This window comes from Aedes aegypti, chromosome 1 (genome assembly GCF_002204515.2).
Source record: "Aedes aegypti strain LVP_AGWG chromosome 1, AaegL5.0 Primary Assembly, whole genome shotgun sequence".
In the NCBI taxonomy this organism is placed as follows: domain Eukaryota; kingdom Metazoa; phylum Arthropoda; class Insecta; order Diptera; family Culicidae; genus Aedes; species Aedes aegypti.
The window spans coordinates 100,823,453-100,843,527 of record NC_035107.1 but is presented as its reverse complement, the minus strand read 5'-3'; the positions used below and the strand labels follow the sequence as shown (position 1 = coordinate 100,843,527).

Genomic DNA, 20,075 nt, shown 5'->3' with positions numbered 1-20,075 from the left:
CTTACCCATTGAAATCATTGTTTCGAAAAGTTGACAAATTTACGAAAAAGGTAAACGCAATTTTCACAAAAATCTTCAATTTCATTAGCTCATGAGTATGAGAAAGAGAATCACCATTCATGCTTTGGAAATGTTCCATCAATAAATAATGAAACGAACTTTTTACGAGATAAGTGATTCCGACCAATGTTACCCCGCTGATCAATGATACCCCGGATTGCGGTACACATAAAGTTTGAATTCTGTGGCAAATCAAGCCAATATATTACCTTACAAGCTGGCAAACTTGCATGCAAGTTGGCTGAAATAGTCATTTTTTGCATTTTCAACAGTCAATATCTCAAAAACTAGACGTGCTATGATATTTCTGAAAATGGCAATGGATTCAGCAACCCTTAATTAAGTGAATAACGGTATTTTGGTGCTGGAGACAAAAACGTGTTCCGCAGTGAAATTGATCCGATAGGTGAAGACAGTAATAAATTTCGTTCAATCTTCTGCATCTCGAGACTCTGAGAAGCTAGAGAGTTGGTGTCTTTGGCAAAGTTTTTCAGTACATCAAGGGCTATCTGGCAGTTGCAAATCTAATTGAGTATTTATCCGCTAGGTGTCATTAAAATTTCCTTCATTTTTTTATATTTCGAGATCCTTAGCAACTTCGCCGAAGACACCAACCTTCCAGTTCATCAGGATCTCGAGATGTAGAAGATTGAAGGAAATTTGTTACTATCGCCACCTAGCGGATGAATTGCTAGCTAGATTTGTATCTGCCAGATGACCCTTGATCTACTGAACAGCCCTTGATCTGCTCCATAACTTTGCTGAAGACCAACCTCTGGCTCTTTAGGGTCTTGAAATATCTGTTGAATGGATGATTTGGCCTATTTTTGTACCTCACGACAGTCCGGAATAACTCTGGAACCACTTAGACCATATTCCCAAATTTTCCGGACCATGAATTAGAGGAGTTTTTCGGGAAATTCTCAAAATTTTAACAAAATCCATTGACGAACAAAAAAGTTATGCATATTTTAGTGTGTTTTTCAGCACGTGAAAAGTATTTTGGCTGGATGAAGGTTCCTTCCTAATGAAATCCATAGTGGAATCTAGCAACTCATGGCAGATTATAATTTCATCAGCGGATTCAGGAGAAAGATCCAAAACCTTGCAAGTAGGCAACTCCTTACATGTGTCAAGGTTCACTCACAAATAGTATTTTAGGACTGAGTGGTCTCCAAAAGCACTATGATTCTAAATTAGAGTGTACTTGGATCTTTGAATTACACCATCATATTCCTCATATATCTTCATGCCTCATTTTGACGTAATTAGCACTCTTCATCCTTTCTAACGTCCTTCTTTTCCCCTTTCCACAGCAAACGGAAAACCAGTCGATGCAACCCAGGAACTGATAGCCATTGGGGTGTCCAACATCGCCAACTCCTTCGTCCAAGGTTACCCGGGAACCGGTGCCCTATCACGCGGAGCGGTCAACAATGCTAGTGGAGTTCGAACTCCCTTCGGAGGCCTCTACACAGGAATCATCGTCATCCTGGCGCTGCTCTTCTTCACCCCATACTTCTTCTACATCCCGAAGGCTGCCTTGGCGGCGATCATCATCGCAGCCGTAATCTTCATGGTGGAAGTCCGAGTGGTCAAACCTATGTGGAGAAGCAAAAAAACCGATCTGATACCCGGAATCGCCGCCTTCATTGCTTGTTTGGCTCTTCCGATCGAGTACGGCATCTTGGTCGGTATCGGTCTGAACGTAATCTTCATCCTGTATCACGCCGCCCGACCGAAGCTCCACCTGGATCAGCTGATCACCCCGTGCGGTATCAAGTACCTCATGCTTACCCCGGACCGTAGTCTCATCTTCCCGTCGTCGGATTTCGTGCGCAACCTTATCAACAAGCACGGCCTCAAGAACCAAACCCCGGTGGTGATCGATTGCACGCACATCTACGGAGCAGACTTCACCGCCGCTCAGGTCATCGATACGCTCATCAAGGACTTCAAAATGCGAAATCAGATGCTGCTGTTCTTGAACCTGAAACCGTCGGTGTGCAATGTCTTCGAGGGCGCGGAGTTGGAATATCGGGTGTTCTACGACATCGAACAGCTCGAGAAGGCGATTCAGGAAATACGACGAAAGAGTTTCCAAGCTTAACCAGCGTAGAAGAAACAATTGTATAGCGGCAAAAGACAGAAACTCAGGACCATTCAAACCGCTTGCCTAGTGGAATTAGTCACCTAGCACATAGATATTGATAGCTAGTTCGTTAGAGTCGTTAACTTAACCATAAAGCATTACGTTTCCCGCAACAGAAAAAGTGATCTAGATATTAAGCCGATTGTAGCGCGAGCACGAGAGCAGCCGAGAGAGGGATAGGATTTCGATGGTGAAGTTCCCGTTGATTTTTCCGATATGCCGAGCCGTATTGGGAAAGGGGGATACCACTGTGTACTTATTGGACAGATGAACAAATCCCGACGATTATTGGAAACAAAAATCTTATGATTTGCTGATAGAAAAATACTGAAAACGAAGTCAGATGTTACTGGTGGGCGTGTATACGGGTGGACCATGGAAAGCCACCGCGAATCGCGCTTGTCACTTTGGTAGGATTAGTTGACTTTTTAGATTAGTAAGTTGATTCATATTGTTGAAATACACGAGATGTTCCTTTATTTTAGAAACTGTTGAACCAAAAGTGACACGGTCTGCTCATTATTCCGAAATCCTCTTTCACATGTTGTTGTGTCTTGGTACATTTAGGAAAATTCCTATAGTTTGACATGTTTTGCTTTAGAATTAACTTTTGCTAACAATTCTCACAAATATATTTTTCGCTTATTGAATTTGATTAGCAAATTCATTACATCCTCGTGCTCAAATATCACCTGTTCCAATTTGCAGCTCTACTTGGTCGGAATATTCAACGATCTGTGTCCAGTTAACCACTTTGCACAAATGTCCAAATCAATCAAGTGCCGCAGATTTCTATATTCAGCTCCAATCTATTGTCGGCAACACCACAAAGCTGAAACGCAACAACAGGAGTCCAATTTTTCGAGCTATCGCTGTCTGGGAATAATGTGTAAATCAAAATAAATTGAAATTTGACACCTTGCACATATTCGGTGTTCACGCAAATACTGTGTAAATAATCTTGTGATCGGTACCGAGAATATAAATCTGCAATGTACACATCTGGTGATCTATTTAGAGTATGTCGAAGCATATTTGAGCAACTTCTTGCGCAACTAGCGTTAAAATTATGAGCTTCGCTGATTAATGAGTTTGTGCAGATTGAAATACTTACATGTATAGATATGGTCTATCAAAACTGTTAAGTTAATCATGATTAGAAATTTGATGTTTAGAAAATGAATCATACAAAAAGCTTTTCGATTTAAACATTTTTCTTCAACCATGAGTAAATCCAACTATTTTTAAGTGTATGATACAATCGTTGCATACTTCAAGGCGTTTAGGAAATCTCCAAAGTCATTTAGTCATTGATTTTATGATTAACCATAGGCGATTTTATTGCACTCTTTTGCTCATGTTTTTTGACTCGATAGATCAATTCTTAAAATTTTTAAAATATTGTGTAGGGGATTAGTTGCACCTCAAAATGCATCCATAAAGATTTGGATACCGGTGGCCAATCCGGATACACGGCCGGAAATGTAGTATACCCCTCCTATTCCATCCGAGGTTCTTGATCGAATTTCAATATAATTTGAATGTGTTTATGTTAAAGTATATGGACAAAGTATGTATCAAGTCTTGCGAGCTCACATGGAAATTTTTGGGCAAAATATTCAATGAGTTGTTTGACATTTTCAGATATAGGAAGAAGGAAATCTTAGTATGCGATCCCGGAGAATCAACCCAAATCAAATGTTGATTTCCATTCTGAGTCATGTAAAATCATATTTAATCGAATAAAAAATCGATCGGAAGCCTTTCTGGTCATTTTAAGGCGAAGTAGGCTGTCATTGAAATTTGTACGCGTCGTTGATGATTGTTGCTAATTCATCTCACGATTTCAAATCAAAGAAAATCAGTTGGTTTTACTCTGGCCCAGCTGAAAAAGTATCAGCATACTTTATACATGTTAGCGCGAACAGTGATACATTTTCAAGTCAATATAAACTATCAAGACTGAGTTTTATCACTTTGAAATGCAAGCTCAAAAGTCATCATTGTTGCCAGAACGATTGCCGTGCTACTTAGCCTTAACGATAATGTGTAAAAAATTCCAATGAAAATCATGAGAAGATTATAATGCGAATCACAAGAGGATTCTGATGTGAATTAAGAGGATTTTGAAAAAAAAATCTGAGAATAATTCTAGGAAGATTATGAAGAGAATTTTGGAGGGATATTAATAAGAATCTTGGGAGACTTCTGAAGAGAGAATTTCGATTAGATTCCTGCTTAGTATCTGATGTGAGTCCTGCGAGAATTCCGATCAGAATGCTGCGAACATTATGAAAAGAATTATGAATAGACTCCGACTAGAGCTCAAATTTTGCATGGGGACTTTTTTCGAGGAGATAAAAGTTTTGAGCACTACCATTTTTTTTAATTCGATGGCAAAATTTTTCCCATACATTCCATTGGCACCCTAATGTACAAGTATAAAGATGGGAGCAGTTTGTCGGACGTATACGAGGTTATTGAAAGTTGGAAGCAGCACTACGACACACATTTGAATGCTGAGGATACAGGTACGGAGGGAAAATGACTACGTGTTGGACAATAGCATCAACCAGCTCCCACTTTGAAGGCAGTTAATGATGCCGTTCAACAGCTCATGAATAACAAGACAGTTGTAAATGATGGTAAAAGAGTGGACCTCATCAAGAAAGGCCTGGTCACTTTTCAACATCGGCTGATAGAATCTGGGAGACATAACGGCTGCCGGAAACGTGGAACCAAGGGGTTATATGCTCTATCTATAATAATAGCAAATGTCTATCTATCTTTCTGTCAAGGGCTTGCAGACAAGCAAGAACGAAAGAGAAAACCGAGATAATATAAAATAACCACTAATTACAAAAATTGTGCTATTGGGCGCCACTGCGTTTGCATACCAACTCGTAAAATTTAAACGCCTAATATTTTTCTTAGCTTAAGAATAAAGGAGTGCATGCGACACTAAATAATCATGTGTGCAGTATTAGGGCGCTTCAAAATTTGAAAAAGTTTTAAAAACTATTCACCCATGTCTTTCTTACCATCCTTACCATAAACATAGTTATCTGTGAAATTTTCAGCTTTTTAGGTGGTGATTTAAAGGTGGCCCTAATACGATTTAGGTTTATTCGGAAATTACTATGGAGAAATTTTGAAAAATGTTCCGAACACGTTAGTACTGAAATGTAAGCACAAACTTATTATTCCAAAGTTAAAACTCATTCTTCAAACCATAACAAAGAAATTTGCTGAAGAGAGTCATTCAATCTGACGGATAGGATAAGAGATATCCATGAGATTATTTTGCTTTATATGGGATTGTAGCCCTGCAAAGATCTACAAAAATGCCAAACAAAATTAGCTCAAAAAGGGTTGGTTTTTTCAGAAACGTCCTTTTTTAAGGTTGGGAGAATGAATTTTCACTATGGTATGATAAATTTTAACTTACATTACAGTACTAACGTGTTTGGAACATTTGTCAAAATTTCTTCATAGTAATTTCCATATAAACCAAAATTGTCTTTGAGCCACCATCTAGAAAGCTGAAAATTCAACAGAACACTATTTTTATGGTAAGAAAGGTTAAGAAGATATGGGAGATTGAATAAATGAACATTTTAAAGTTTTGAATCGCTCTAGTGCAGTATATAGAGCAAGCAGGATGATTCCAGCGATGTTCTGAAGCTAGGTTGCCGTTTAAGCACATGAAATTTTTTTTTACATGAAATCTTCAAACTACGGTAATGTTACTGTTGATTCAATTTGTACTGTTATAATGTTATTAGTTATTTGTTGAGCTGATGGCTTCATTGAGCTCTTTGTGAAACAGTTATTTCACCAGTTTGAAGTTATATCATCACACAAAACTATTGCTCACAAAAAATACCTAGTAAATCGGCGACACAACTGGTGAGTGATTGTGTTTGATGCAATGTAGGTGCCATCCTGGTAGGAAATAGAGATCACAAATCACATTTTTCAAACCGTACCTGACTTATTTTATTTCATCAAATCCGGACCCGACCCGAACCCGAGAAAATAATTGAAAGGCAAACCCGGACCCGACCCGAAACCCAAAAAATTTTCGGGTACGGGTCGGGTTTCGGGTTTAACCCAAACGGGGAGGATGTTTATGCTGCTTGAACAGTATAAAAAGTCTCATAACTTAAAGCAATGCTCGTTGTTGATTCATGCGGAAAGATTAACATGTTCAGCGCAACAAATTTTATTTTAAATATTGAATAAAGACATGCAGTCCAACAAGTATTCGATTACAGAAGACTTTATATTTTCAATTCCAAATTACTGCGAAAAAACATTAAATTATTATATACAGAAAATTAAATTCCACCTAAAATCAATCATCTAAACTAAATACATTTTTATAACCATTTTATTGCAAATTTGTGATAGAATATAATTCAAGTGCCAAATATATGTATATCCTTAATGAGAATGGGAGTCTACTCTTTGAACTGTTGTTTAATTAGGATGTGCAAAAATATACCTGAATAAAGATTTATAGATTAAATACAATACTGATGTTACGATTTGCCTTCACAGTGAAATCCAATGCTACGCAAGAAATTGATTTGAATCATAATATTGCTATACATGTTCTAAGAAAAAATACTTAATTATACATGAGGAAATTGCTCTAGAATCTTTTGGGAAATTCCCCTAGGATTCCTTCGTAAATTCCACTTGATTTATTTCTAAACCCCTCTGGGATTGTATTGGAAATCTTGGGATGATTTCTGATTTCTCTTTAAATTCTTTTGGAAACCCCAGCATTCTTGATAACATTGATCTGAGATTCCTCCAAACAATTTTATTGGACCCCTTCGGTATTTGGGATTCTTCTACACATCCCTCTGTGATTCTTCTGGGATTCTTGCAGGAATTGCTCTGTGATTTTAGCTTGTATCTCCTTGGGATTTCTTTTATAGTCCTGGAAAATATATTCTTAGATTTTTTTTTCGTAAATATTATGGAAGTTTCTATCGAAAATCCTGTTGAATATTTTTAAGAGGATTCTTCTAAAGATCATAAGTTCTACCAAACTTACTTCTAGGATGCTTCTGGGCATTCCTCCTGGATTTTCAAAGAAATCTTCGTGTGATTATTCTTCCAAGTATCTTCCTAGGATTCTTCCGGAAATCCTGCTGGAAGGCTTCATAATATATCTTTGAAAGATACTTCCTGATTTTTGAATCCCAGAAGCATTTCCAGAGTAATCCAAAAATGGTTTTTGGACGGAGCAGCTCCAGATAGGTTTATGAAAAAGCTACAGAGGGATTTCCTGATAAATTTCAGAAGGATTTCGTATAAAGGATTCCATGGAGATTATACCGGAAGAACTTCAGAGAGATTTTTGGGTTAATCCTAGAGAAAACCATTTTGGTGAATATAACAACACAGCTGAAGTCTTTGTTTTTTTTGTCATTGCATTGGAGTGAGGCAGTGCACAGCCGTTTAACATGCTAATGTAAAATAATCATTAATTTCCTTTTGCTCAAAATCAATATACGCCTTTTTAAAATTTTAAGAATAATTCGGTTCCTCAAACATGTAAAGATGATACTGTGCACATTTACAAATTGAATTTAGTTCTATCACGAGCTAGAGAAGGATAAAATAAAAATCCCTGGAGTGTAGGTATCCCATATGTAGGTATTTCCGCCACAAGATTGAAGTAATAGCATGCACCCTCAGCTGTATTCAAGTGTTCGCAAAAGTACTGAATTCACCTTTCAATTGTTCTTACACAAAGCGCGATTTTCTGATAAAGGATTAGGAGTTCTTGAAAATGGCTTAATACTTTCGGATTCGATTCTACCCTGAAAAATAAAACTATCGTTGCATTTTCTGGAAATACCGTCAGGATAGATAGAGTAAGCTCTAACTCACGAAGCTTGTTTCACTCTAGGAAATAAACGGAATGTCATCATTAAATCTGAACACTAACGTTCTAAGAATTATACTTTATTCACATTTAATAGAATGATATTCTGCACTATTTGAAAATGCTAATTAAAAAAAGTGTAATATGTGTATAATATATAAATCGTGAATCGTTTTCATTGTACTTAAAATCATATAGTTGCAGTGGTTCTCAGAAAATACATACCATCACTTGTTTCGTTCTCGCCATGGCAGAACTTGGAGTTTCATGTAATCAAAACGAGGATTTGCGGTTGAATTTATATCGAAAAGTGCTTCAACGGCAAGTCAAATGAAACACGGTTGCGGTAATTGATCTCTATCATAACCAGACACATAATCTTCCACTCGATCAGAAGCTTGTTGTTTCCTCATTGATTCCCACAGTAGTTTCCGAAAGTAGGTGTGATTCAGTATGTAGTTTTAGTTACATTCAGTAGGTTGGTTTGGCGTTAATCGAAAGCTGTTCTGATTATTGGCCTAGTCTTCTAGAGTGACATTTTTGAACAAATACGACATCGATTCCTTGTTGTGAATGCGACGAATAGCCTCAGCCAGTAGGATGCTGATGTCGACCGTTTTGATCTTGTGACACTGCATCTTCTGGATCTCGTGCGGAACGGTATTGGTAACGACCACCTGTTGAGTACGGGAATCGATTAGGAGGTGTTGAAGGACCTAAGATATTTGTTAGCTGACATACCTCATCGATAGGAGAATCTTCAATCAACCTTGGAGCATCCTGGCTCAGCAGACCGTGCGTGGCCATTACGTAGATTTTGTACGCTCCTCTCTCTTTCAGGACTTCGGCTGCAGCTACGAACGACTGGACGTCGTCGATCAAATCGTCCTATGATTGAAACGTAGTTAGACGGCTGAATTTCAGTTAGGCAGAATGGTTAGTTGCCTTACCACCATGATCGCAATCCTGCCACCAACATCTCCCACCACGTTGATTGGGGGCTTCTCCTTAGCCGGATGAACCGGAACTCCACCGGAGACGTCCATTGTGCGAGATTTGGGCAGCAATGGGGGCGAATTACGTCCATCAACTTCGTCTGTTTCGGACTCCTTCTGTTCTCCGTGGATCACGGCAATTCCCAACCGTAGACGTTCGGCGTATGATGTGGCTTTCTTGGCAGAACCTGGATTACGAGCCACGATCACCGAGTTGCGATAATCAGGGATCTGCAAATATTCGAATGATGAGCTCAGTACTAAATAAAACAAATTTCCAGAGGCTACTTACACACTCCTGGATGTACTGCAGCAAGAACGGGGAAGCTCGCAGGTTGTCCACCGGGCAGTCGAAGAAGCCCTGGATTTCCTTCTGGTGCAGGTCCATGGTGATGATGTGCGTCAGCCCGGAGGTGCACATCATTCTGGCCAGCAGCTTCGACACGATGCATCCTCGTTTGCGCATCTTGCACTGCTTGGAATACGGCAGGTACGGGATTACCCCGACGATGGAGTTGGCCGAGGAAGTTTTGCAGGCGTACGCCATGATGAGCAGCTCCATGATGTTGTTGTTGACGTCTCTGCCGAAGAGAGGGGATAATGTAAGATCAAGAAAGTCAGGTATTCGTAGGTATTCATTAACTTACTTAGTGCCTGTTTGGATAATGTAGATATCCTTTCCACGAACTGAATCGCCGATTTCAACCATCGTTTCCCGATTGGTTTTGTGATATACCGAGCAGCCACCATTATTGACACCCAAGCGACTGTGAAAAAAATTAGGGGTTTATTTATCTGAAAACTATTTATCGTGGACTGGATTACATATTAGAATCGGTTCTGTTATTTAGTAAATTACGACTATTTCAGTAACTAAAGAACAGTTATAGCTTCGAAACGTAAAGACATGATATTTTTCATTGCCGGCCTCGCTGATATTATCCGATATTATTTTTAGATATTGTAACATAATTTGTATAGTTTTTCTTAGTCTTATAGTATCGTTCGACAACTGCCTACAATGTTCATCAAACAGATTTAAACTCAGATTTGACAGAAGGAGTTCAGGCCCATTAATAACATACTTAGCGCCCAACAGCTGACGACGGTATGACCTAGATCAGCTGAAGCTCTTGGATACCGTGACTATACACGCGCATCATCCTTTGCAGCTACTTGAGCACTGTTGGAGTACAACTAGAACAGCTCTCATCAACGCAATCACTGTTGAAGTAAAGTAATATAGGGCTCTGCATTGTTTTGATTTTGCAGGGACTTTGACATTTACTGGCCTTGTTGTTTACAAATTTTACGGCAGAGGGAAAGAGAGAGGAAGATTTTTGTGCGATGACTCATACCATTGGATATGTTGATTGGAGTCAACGTAAACTTTGGTTTAGCAATGAGACAAATTTATAGGAGAATAACATTTCACGCAGGGATATCGAGTGAACCGCATTCGAAATTGAAAAACTCCATGAGCGACTGTCGAGGATCGGCCAGGTAAAGAGATAATACTATGTAGCTTGCTCAAACCATACGAAACTCTCATGACGGCTTTAAGACAAGGTTTGATAATTCATCATCGAACTTTTGTTGGTGAAGCTGATAGATGAAACTAAAGAAGAATTCATATGATACAACGAGTGCAAGGTTGCACTGTGAAGCAGATATGATTATCATCTTTAGTCATTCAGGGGTTACCAACACATCAGGGAGAACGAATTCCAGTTATTGGCCTCGAATATCTCACAAAACTGCTAGCGTTACGGGTCCAACGATTTCAAATGAAGGAAAGTTTCTGATTCACTGAGGCACCAATGAATCAGAAGTTGATCTCCCATTGGAATGCGGCCTTATCGAAAACCCACCTTACACTCATCTCTGTCTATCTTCCTCTCAGTCTTCCTGAGCCCACGATATAGCTTTGAGACCTGCAGCGCATACGTAAGTATATGATGAGCGTCTCGTTCCACCAGAAAACTGAGGGTCATCTGCTCCTTGTCTACAGTGTTCGCGGCATTGTAGCTTCACAAGCCGTTACCATCGTTCTTGTTAGCTTCAGAGACATACATGTTATAGGCATCGCTGTTTAACCGAATTGTCCTAACAAATAGTTCCCTAATGAAGACTTTCGTCTTCCGCTCGCAAGTCATCCTTTTGTTATTAACCATCAGCGTTGTCGCAGGATATTGTTGGCTAATGCGGCAGCGTATCGCCTGGTTGTTGGTATGGGTGTATTCCTTGAAAACTCTCCAGTTCATGTTCGTCATCAGTAACGTTGATGATGAACTCCCTACCGATTTTCCGAAATATACCCAGACAACCAGAATAGGTATACAAATAGAGAAACCACCTTTTGCGTTATGCGATGCTCATATGTGTATAGAATACGTATAAGAGGGGCTTATATGTAAAAAGTGGAGGCGATATATGAGCATATTTTATATGATAAAAATTGGCATACAATACGAGTGTATTGCTTTTATTGCCAGTCAATCTGTGTATGCTGAGAGTGTGGAGCTGCAATAAACTATTTGCAGGTATGCAGTGGCGCGCAAAGCAAGGCACGTGTCAAGTGTTATAATCAAGGTTCCGAATTCTTACTCACTCTCACGATAATGGATTTATCCCTCACAGCCATTTTCAGCGATGACCGTCTTGCGATTTTATCCGTCAACAAAACATAGCGAAAATAGATAATTGCACATTTCCACAGGTGTGAGCATTTTTTTTCTTTCTTCTAACCATGGAGAACTTTTCCTGTATCCATCACCACGAGCAGCAGTTGCTTTTATGCACCAAATTAACCACTACTTTCGTCAAGTTGATGTGGTAGCATGATTAGCGTGCACGAATCGCGATAGTTTTTAGCAATGTTCTAGATTCGAATCCCGTTGCCGGCAACAGTTTTTGTTTATCCACTTAGTGATAATTCTCGGGAGCAGTTGGTGAGCGAAAATATGATGGAGTGAAAAAGAAATTATCCCCAGAGTGGAATGATTTTCGGTTATCCTCCATCGTAGCTGTAGGGAAAATAAGTGTGAGCGAAAAAAGATGTTCACGTGAGAAAGCGATAAAAGCATTCTCCTTACGTGTGAAAATCGTAGATTTCGCATCATTGATACGAAAATTCAGATCTCTGGTTATAATAATGGCTTCCTCAGATTATCGCGATTTTTTCAGCGATTTTTTTGTGTCGGTTTCAACGTTGGGTGGCGTTCCTATCAGATTACGATTACGATATTCAGCAAGTTACATCTATCTGTAGGCGCGAAATGCATAGCTGGCTGCCCTAGATAACAGTTAACGTTTTTTGGCTCTTCAGATTGAGAGAATGTATAGAAATTGTTGGAGGAAGCTATATTGAATTCACAAGCTATTGAAATAAATACAGGTTTGAACTCAATTTCTTGGGGTTGTTGTAACGTAAGAACCTCGACACCACTCATAAGACGCGACGTGAGACAGGACACAACACTTATTGTTCTTACAACGATTAAAAGGAGTTGAAATTACATTTTTAGCCGACCGGTTTCGGGCTCGATGCTGCCCATCTACGGGACGATGTCCGACTGATTACATAATTTACTAACACTATTATTCGTACTGTAGTCAGTATACGTCGAGAAGAGTTGAGGGTTACTGCATTTTCGCGGGTTAAAGTCCCTCACAAACAACAACAACAACTGCATTTTCACGTTTTTAATCAACTTTGCATTCCCCCAGTCCACAGTGTGATCTAGGGTCGATGTATGTGCTGCTACACTTGAATCATTAGCACGTTCGTTTTCGACCGCGTTCCTATGTTCCCGTAGGCGAATTTTGAACTTGCGCCAGGTTTGAAACTAAATATATAGGTGTAAAGGAGCACTATTAATTGTAAGTGAAAATATCATTTCATTGATTATAATTTAATAAATAAAAATACTTGTAGTTCAAGCTGATCGTTAAAAAATAAGGTGTATTGATCTGCTGTGAAACACTGTGCATTGCTTGTGGTAGAACCATCGCAACACTATCTATACATGCAACAATGTACTTCTTTTTCATTGAAGTAATCGACAGGCTTATCCTCGTTGTGTCCCTCATCCGAGGCACGAAGGCCTCCTCCACTGATCTCGATTTCAATAAGGTCTATATTGTCCGCAAAGCCAACGATCATGCGTGTAGCGCCGTTTCTCTGCATGCTATCCGCACACTTGATTTAGAACCATCCAGCTAAGCACGTATCAGCCTAATTAGTTTTGCCGGAAAACCATGCTCAGACATTATCTGCCACAACTCATTTCTTTTCACTGAATCGTACTCCGCCTTCAAATTAATAAACAAATGGTGAGTCTGCAAGTTTTACTCCCGGAATTTATCGAGGATCATCATACAGGTAAACATCTGGTCCGTTATCAAGTCCTCGCAAAAACCAGCTTGATATTCGCGCCGACGAAGGACTCCTTGAGCAGTCTCAGCAAAGACAAATTAAAGACCTCCATGTCCCTTGCAGTTGCCCAAAATTTTATGGCTCATTAGGTAATCTAGAATGCCATGAAAAGTGTACTGCGATCTGTCAAACTTGGGTATCTTTTGCACTACCGAGGGACCAAATGCAGTACTAGAAGTGGTACCCAATCTGAGCCCGAGTGGGATGGAGCCTGGTCTCAGTCTGTTAAACGGGATGCGTGACAGTATTTTGTACGCCGAATTCAGCAGGGTAATTTCTCTGTAACACCGCTAGCCCATGACGGCTCAGCAAAGTAGCATGTCAGAAAGGACTTGAAACTTCTGAGAACTAGAGCTGCTGGTTGGTCCATTTATTACGTAAGGCAATTTGAGGGATTTTTCAAGTGGGGAATGGGGTAAATTTTAGAAATTAGAAAGGGTTACTCTGACACACACTTTCAGAAATTTCTCCTGTCAATGATTACTTCAAAAACGCTTTCAGAGATTCCTCTATGAATCTCCAGAAATTTCTATCGGAATCCTTTCTTGAATCTGTCAAGATGACCCTATAGGAAACGCTCAGCACATTCCTCCAGGAAGTAATTATTCCTTAAAAAAAACAAATAATCTACTAACTAATTTCTCCAGTGATTCCTCTAAGTATTTCTTCAAGCATTTCTACAGAGATTCCTTCTAGAGTTGATGAAAATTCTTTCAATTCCTTCAGGAGTTCCAACAGGTACTTTATTCCAGAAATCGCTAAAAATGTTCCTCATGGGCACATTCTAAAGATTCCTCCGAGAATCGTTCTATGTATTCTCCAAGAATAACTTCAAGATTACTCCTGGTTCATCTGCAATCTTTTTCAGAGTATCCTCAACAAATACTCGTATGAATTGATCAAAAGATACATCAAAGATTTTTTTCAGAAATCCTTCCTGAAATTGACACAGGAGGAAAATTATTGAAAATAACTGTGTATGCATTCTAAAGGAATCCATGGATGAGTTGCCTAGAAATCCATGAGTTAATCCTAGAGTGATTCACCATGAATTTCTCTAGAAATTCCTCCAAGAATTCCTTCGTGAACTTTTCTCAGTGTCCCCCAATGAAATTTGATATTCATCGCAGAGGTTTCTCCTAGAATTCTACTACAGACAAACATAACACTCTTTTATTGCCGTTTTTCAAAATATCATAGCACGTTTAGTTTTTGAGATTGATCACTAGTTGGTGATGATTCATCTATTAAGTTTTCAGCTTAAACGGATGCTTGATTCTCCAGATTCGTGCTCTTGAAAATTTGAGGTTTGGTTTCGATTCATCTTTACCTTAAACAAATTCAGCATTGCCGGTCCGTTGCCATATCATTCCATATTATTTCCACTAATCTCTCATATAAATGATTCTTAGTCAAAGCACCCTTCAGAGACTATATCATGACTTCCTTTAGAAAAAAATATAGGAACTCTTTCTTCGGGAGTTTCTTGACTATTTTAATCGAAATTAATTACACAGATACCTAAAAGAGTTCATTCAGGATGTATTCTTATTATTCTATCTATCTACATTATTTTTATCAAATCTACCCTCTGATGTTCCTACATGAATTCTCTCGAAACCTCCTAGAACAATTTGTTCAGAAGTTTGTCCAGGAATTTCTGCAGGTGTTTTCCCGGAAATCTATAAGAATAAATTTATTAACTCATTACGCGTGGTAAAGATGGACAAATTATTAAAAAGAATCCACGTGCTCGGCTGGGATTTGAACCCAGGACTCTGGTATGCTGGACGAGACAAGAGTCCTAGGTTCGAACTCCAGCCGAGCGCGTGAATTTTTTTTCATAATTTCACTCATAATGTGTCCATCTTTACCACGCGTAATGAGTTAATAACTTTAATAACCATGTGGATTGAATCACCGAACAGCTTAATATGTATATCAATATATAAGAATAATTTTCCTCAGTGATTAATTACTTTAGTGAATGAAATTCTAGATATTTTAAGTGTAAGTTTTAGCGTGTCTTGATATAAATGAGCTAACAGTTTCTTCTCATAACGTCCAGTCAGCGACAGTTTTCTGTTCTAATTTCAACATATGTTTGTATATTATCAATTTCAAATGCAACCAACACAACTGTTTGTTCCTCAGATAGACAAACTTGTTCTTCCAGATAATCGAAAATAAATCGCATTGTCGAATTCTTTCTCACCGATAAGTGCATGACTGAAGGTATCGATGTTTCCAAAACATCACTCGGATTACCAAGATAATGCAAAACCAACTTCTTGTCGTCTATCTCATACACAAACAACTCTCAACAAATCAAGACTAACATTAGAAACGGGCTTATCCTGACTAGTTTTGGTAAACTCTTCCTGTTAATTAAAACACGATAAGAAGTTTTAGATATAGCAGGTCTATGGTGAGCGAGTGAAGCTTCGATTTGCAAAGGTTGTTCCGCTCTTTTCACATGTAAGTCTGGAAATATGCACAATTTTATCGGCATGACATTTTGAGACAGCACTTCCCACCGTTCAAAACATTGAGAAGACCTTGAAGTCCATTTGATGGCTACATCAATAATCTTCGCCTCGCCCCTTCTCCTATTTACAGTCGCCACCACGATCTTACCTGGCAATCAGATTGGCCAAATCCGGATGAGAGTTCCCATTGATGATACAAATGTCCGATGTTGCCGGTGCGTCCATTTTATCCAACTTCAGAATCTTGGCCGGTCGAAACCCTCCAAACCTACGAGAGCAACAAGCAAATCAATTATCGGTTTGCAGAAGAAGAACAATTTAAAGCTATTCACACGAAAGGTTTAATCAAACCATCGGTCAAACTCAGCACTCATGTGTACAAAATGCTTTCGAAAGGTAAGGCCAAACTGGATGAAAAAAGAAAGAAGCAGTCATGTTTTTTTCGATCTTGGAAGCAGCATAGAATTCAGGAAGAAAGCGAGGTTAATTTATTGTAAAGCCAGAACAAACAGAACAAAAAACGCCAAACGCAAGGTTGAAAATAGCTGAACAGAGAAAAGATAAATAATATTGTGATCGAGAATTACTTATTTCGGTTCAGAAGCATCGTACTTTTGATCTTCCCTGCAATTCGATCGGAGGATGGATACTTTGGGGCTGGACTAGCGCAAGCCTATCAATATCCGGATCCTTGATATAATCTTATATAATTTGATTAGCAGATGGGCCGCCCTATAAATGCTACACTTCTTCCTATTCGGGAAAAAATGCACTACCAATTGGCCAAGCAATAGAAAACCGATCAAATTATCCTCGACGATACTTATCCGATGAAAAAATACACAGTCAAAACGAACCCAATTCCGATGAACACGCACTGCGAATGATAACTGTGTAGAAAGCTGATTAAAACTGCCTACTTCTGTCAGAATCCCAGAATGACACTTGGAGAACCGCGAAAAGCACTCGAAATTGAACCGAAAGATAACAAAAAGAAAATAATAACAAATATAGTTAAACACACAAACACACACACACACCGTCTCTGATATTGGACCACAAAAACTAAGTGCAAACTGTTGCAAGCGATCCGAGAGAAGGAAATGTTTTTTTTGCGACCTCGCCTCTTCTGTTTTTGTTTAGCCACTCATATGCGAAATAATGCGTGTGCTCGGTGCTGAATGTCAACAGTGAATGACAGCTCGTTGACAGGGCAGAGAAGGACATCCAATTGGATGCCGAACGTTGGCAATGAATGCTTAGTGCGGAAAAAAGGCATTCCTATTGGAATGGTTCGGGTCTTTGAATAGTTTGAAGCGTTTGCGAGTGTTTGGGTTGTCGGAGTTCCAAGTAATATGTAGGACGGAGTACAATTATCGGATTTTATTCGATATTTTTAATGATGGATTTTTAAATCCTAAACATTGTTTTATTTGATAGGTGCATGAACTCCAAATTATCACATCAATTGGTGAGCCCATTTCATATTAATTTTAGCATATTTCTAGGAATTAAACTAAAACTCAGACTTTGGCCAAATATCCACCGGAAATAATTCAATAAATCTTTTATAAGATCCATAATAATGCAAGAGTTTTGTTAGCAGAAATATGAACATTGGATCTATGTAAAATATGCCAAGGATTTATTGGAACGGTTTTCCAAATGTCGAGACTTTTCATGAAATTCCACCAAAACATATTTTTTTCCTGTTTTTTATTCAAATATATATTAAGTTTTTTTTAAAGAGTTTGCAGCGATGTTGGCGGACCAAGGACAGAGTAAGGCCAAACACGCAGTGAAAACGGGAATTCCGTAGTAAAAAAGGAAAATAAACGCGGAGACTACTCTTTCACTTGTTTATTTATTGGCGGATACAAAAGTACTGGAAATGTGCTTTTTCTCTACAAAGCTCCCACTCGTTGTTCGTCGGACAGGGACGGATTCACGCATTGCAGGGGGTTGCCCAACACTCCTCCTCGTGTATTCGTCCCTGACGCACTCCTTCTTAACGTGAAATTGATACCACCGACAAACAGACGTCACACTCTCATCATTGTCCATCGATCACCTTTTTAACGGTCGATTCAAAAATATGGTAGGTGCCCAATCCGCCACCCGCAGCGCTCGCATCGTTTTTGTTCGTGTTTGACGTTTACACACTACCGCCATCTGTTGGTCCGTCGGCCAAACACACCGATTTTAGCATTGGGCGTACATGTCTTCGTGACTATGATGTTGATCAAGATTTGTTCTAAGTGTTACGTCTGTTTGTCTGTGTTGATACTAATCCTAACTCCAATGCGAACTTCTTCATTTTCAGCGATCCCAAGGGTTTGGTGAGGATATCAGCGGTCATATTTTCTGTAGAACAGTATTTCAATTTGATTTTTCCAGATGCACACAGATCCTTCGTATAGTGCAGTCGAATTCGATGTGCTTGGACCTCTGTTCCTGATGGTCTAGAGCGACGAAGTCCAGACAGCTTTGGTTGTCCTCAAAAATAACTGTTGCTCTGACTTATTTCTGATCCATTTCCTCCAATAGGGATCGCAACCACATCGCTTATTAAACAGCCTCCGAAAGAGCTATATATTCTGCTTCCATCGTCGACATTGCAACACATCCCTGCTTACGGATCGTCCATGAAACAGTCGCTCCTTCTAAAGTGTACAGGAATCCACTACACGATTTTCTGTCTCCCGTATCGCCTGCCCTGTCGGCATCGCAGAATCCCGTTAACAACAGTTCTCTTTCGTTGTTCGTACCCAACCTCAGCCCATGGGCCTCTGCACTGTTTTGATTTTGCATGGGATTTTGACGTTTACTGGCCTTGTTGTTTACTAATTTCATGAAAGAGCGAAAGAGAGCGACTGATTTTTGAACAGAGCCCCATAGTCAGTTGAGTAGATCAGGTAACGAAGAACTCTTTTCGCTTCCATCCAATCGATGATGGTAGGACAACTTACACATCGGCTCAGTATGCCTACGCATGCTGTGATGTCGGGACGGCTAAGTGTAGAAAGATACAGCAGGCATCCGATAAGCCATTTTACGAGACAGTCGGTTGACGTTTTCTGGCGGGCCGCTCATTGTTATTGTTTTAAAAACTAGCATGATATGTGAATGGCGCTGGTAACGTTTTTGTTGGTGATGACATTTTCGCCTCATTCTGGCTATTTTTCTACGCGGTTACATGTCTGATGTTACCAGTAAATAAAATAAATTCTTCCCTGCCTGCTAATTTTAATTTTACTGAGGAAGATTGAAAATCTCGTTGCACGCCATTAATGAACGAGCTCCTCCCAAATGTGGCACTAGAAAAAACGTAAATAAATGGGCCCGCCAGCAAGTTTCAAAGCTGGTAAACAAACAAAAAACATATGATTCGAAACGTCCAATAAAATGGCTTATAGCTTCTGATAGTTAGCGTTATCCTTCAGCTTTTCACTGTCTAGCCTCAGCTTGAAATAGTTGGTGTCCATAGGATATTTAGAGCCCTTTGCTCCATCCATCCCGAAGCGTGTTACGATCTTCTTAATAAAATGCTTATGCGACAAAGTGTAGAATCCATCACTATCCTTCATGATTTGTATTCTTAGGAACCAGCTAATGTCACCAAGTGTCGATACTGTTAGTCTACGTCGAAGAGCTTCTTCCACTTCTTTAATCCTCTCACCATATTTGCACGCAATCAATATGTCGTCCACATCAATAGACCGTTCTCGAGACGTTTCCGGAACAAGCAGGTATCACCTTGACATGGCTCGAATCCCAAATCCTTCAAAATCGCAGTCATCGTATTGTACCATACTCGAGCAGCTTGCTTTAAGCCGTACATACTCTTGCGCAATCGGCAGACTTGATGTTCCTTGCCCGGAACCACAAAACCTTGTGGCTGTCGCATGTGAATCACTTCCTCCAGCGGTATATGCGGTTTTTATATCCAAGTGTTCAACCTGCAACTTTTGATGTCCAGCTATAGTCAGCAATACCCGAAGAGTGGATTGCATCGCAACAGGGGCCGAAACATCAT

General features: G+C 39.4%; 2 protein-coding genes across 9 annotated transcripts in view; one reads left to right on the top strand and one right to left on the bottom strand.

Annotated features, from left to right (window-relative positions):
- Positions 1–2,714, top strand: part of LOC5567927 (sodium-independent sulfate anion transporter) — a 63,343-nt gene extending 60,629 nt beyond the window's left edge. For all 3 annotated transcript variants that reach the window (XM_001651899.2, XM_021843712.1, XM_021843720.1), the window contains exon 5: positions 1,377–2,714. In XM_001651899.2, coding sequence (XP_001651949.2) covers positions 1,377–2,170 — 794 coding nt within the window. In that variant the 3' untranslated portion in view covers positions 2,171–2,714. The remainder of the gene's footprint in view (positions 1–1,376) is intronic.
- Positions 2,715–8,268: 5,554 nt separating this feature from the next.
- LOC5567908 (phosphoribosyl pyrophosphate synthase-associated protein 2) lies at positions 8,269–17,231 on the bottom strand. 6 transcript variants are annotated; one of them, XM_021843700.1, is made up of 8 exons: positions 17,080–17,231; positions 16,372–16,446; positions 16,188–16,307; positions 9,760–9,879; positions 9,405–9,693; positions 9,068–9,343; positions 8,859–9,005; positions 8,269–8,794 (listed from the first exon to the last, which is right to left on the bottom strand). In XM_021843700.1, the coding sequence occupies exons 3-8, from the start codon at positions 16,262–16,264 to the stop codon at positions 8,636–8,638; spliced, it is 1,068 nt and encodes a 355-aa protein (XP_021699392.1). In that variant the 5' UTR covers positions 16,265–16,307; positions 16,372–16,446; positions 17,080–17,231; the 3' UTR covers positions 8,269–8,635. The 6 variants fall into 6 exon arrangements, with proteins under 6 accessions (XP_021699392.1, XP_021699396.1, XP_001651947.1 ...); XM_021843704.1 differs by lacking the exon at positions 17,080–17,231 and adding an exon at positions 16,897–17,073; XM_001651897.2 differs by lacking the exon at positions 16,372–16,446.
- Between the last annotated feature and the right edge of the window lie 2,844 nt (positions 17,232–20,075).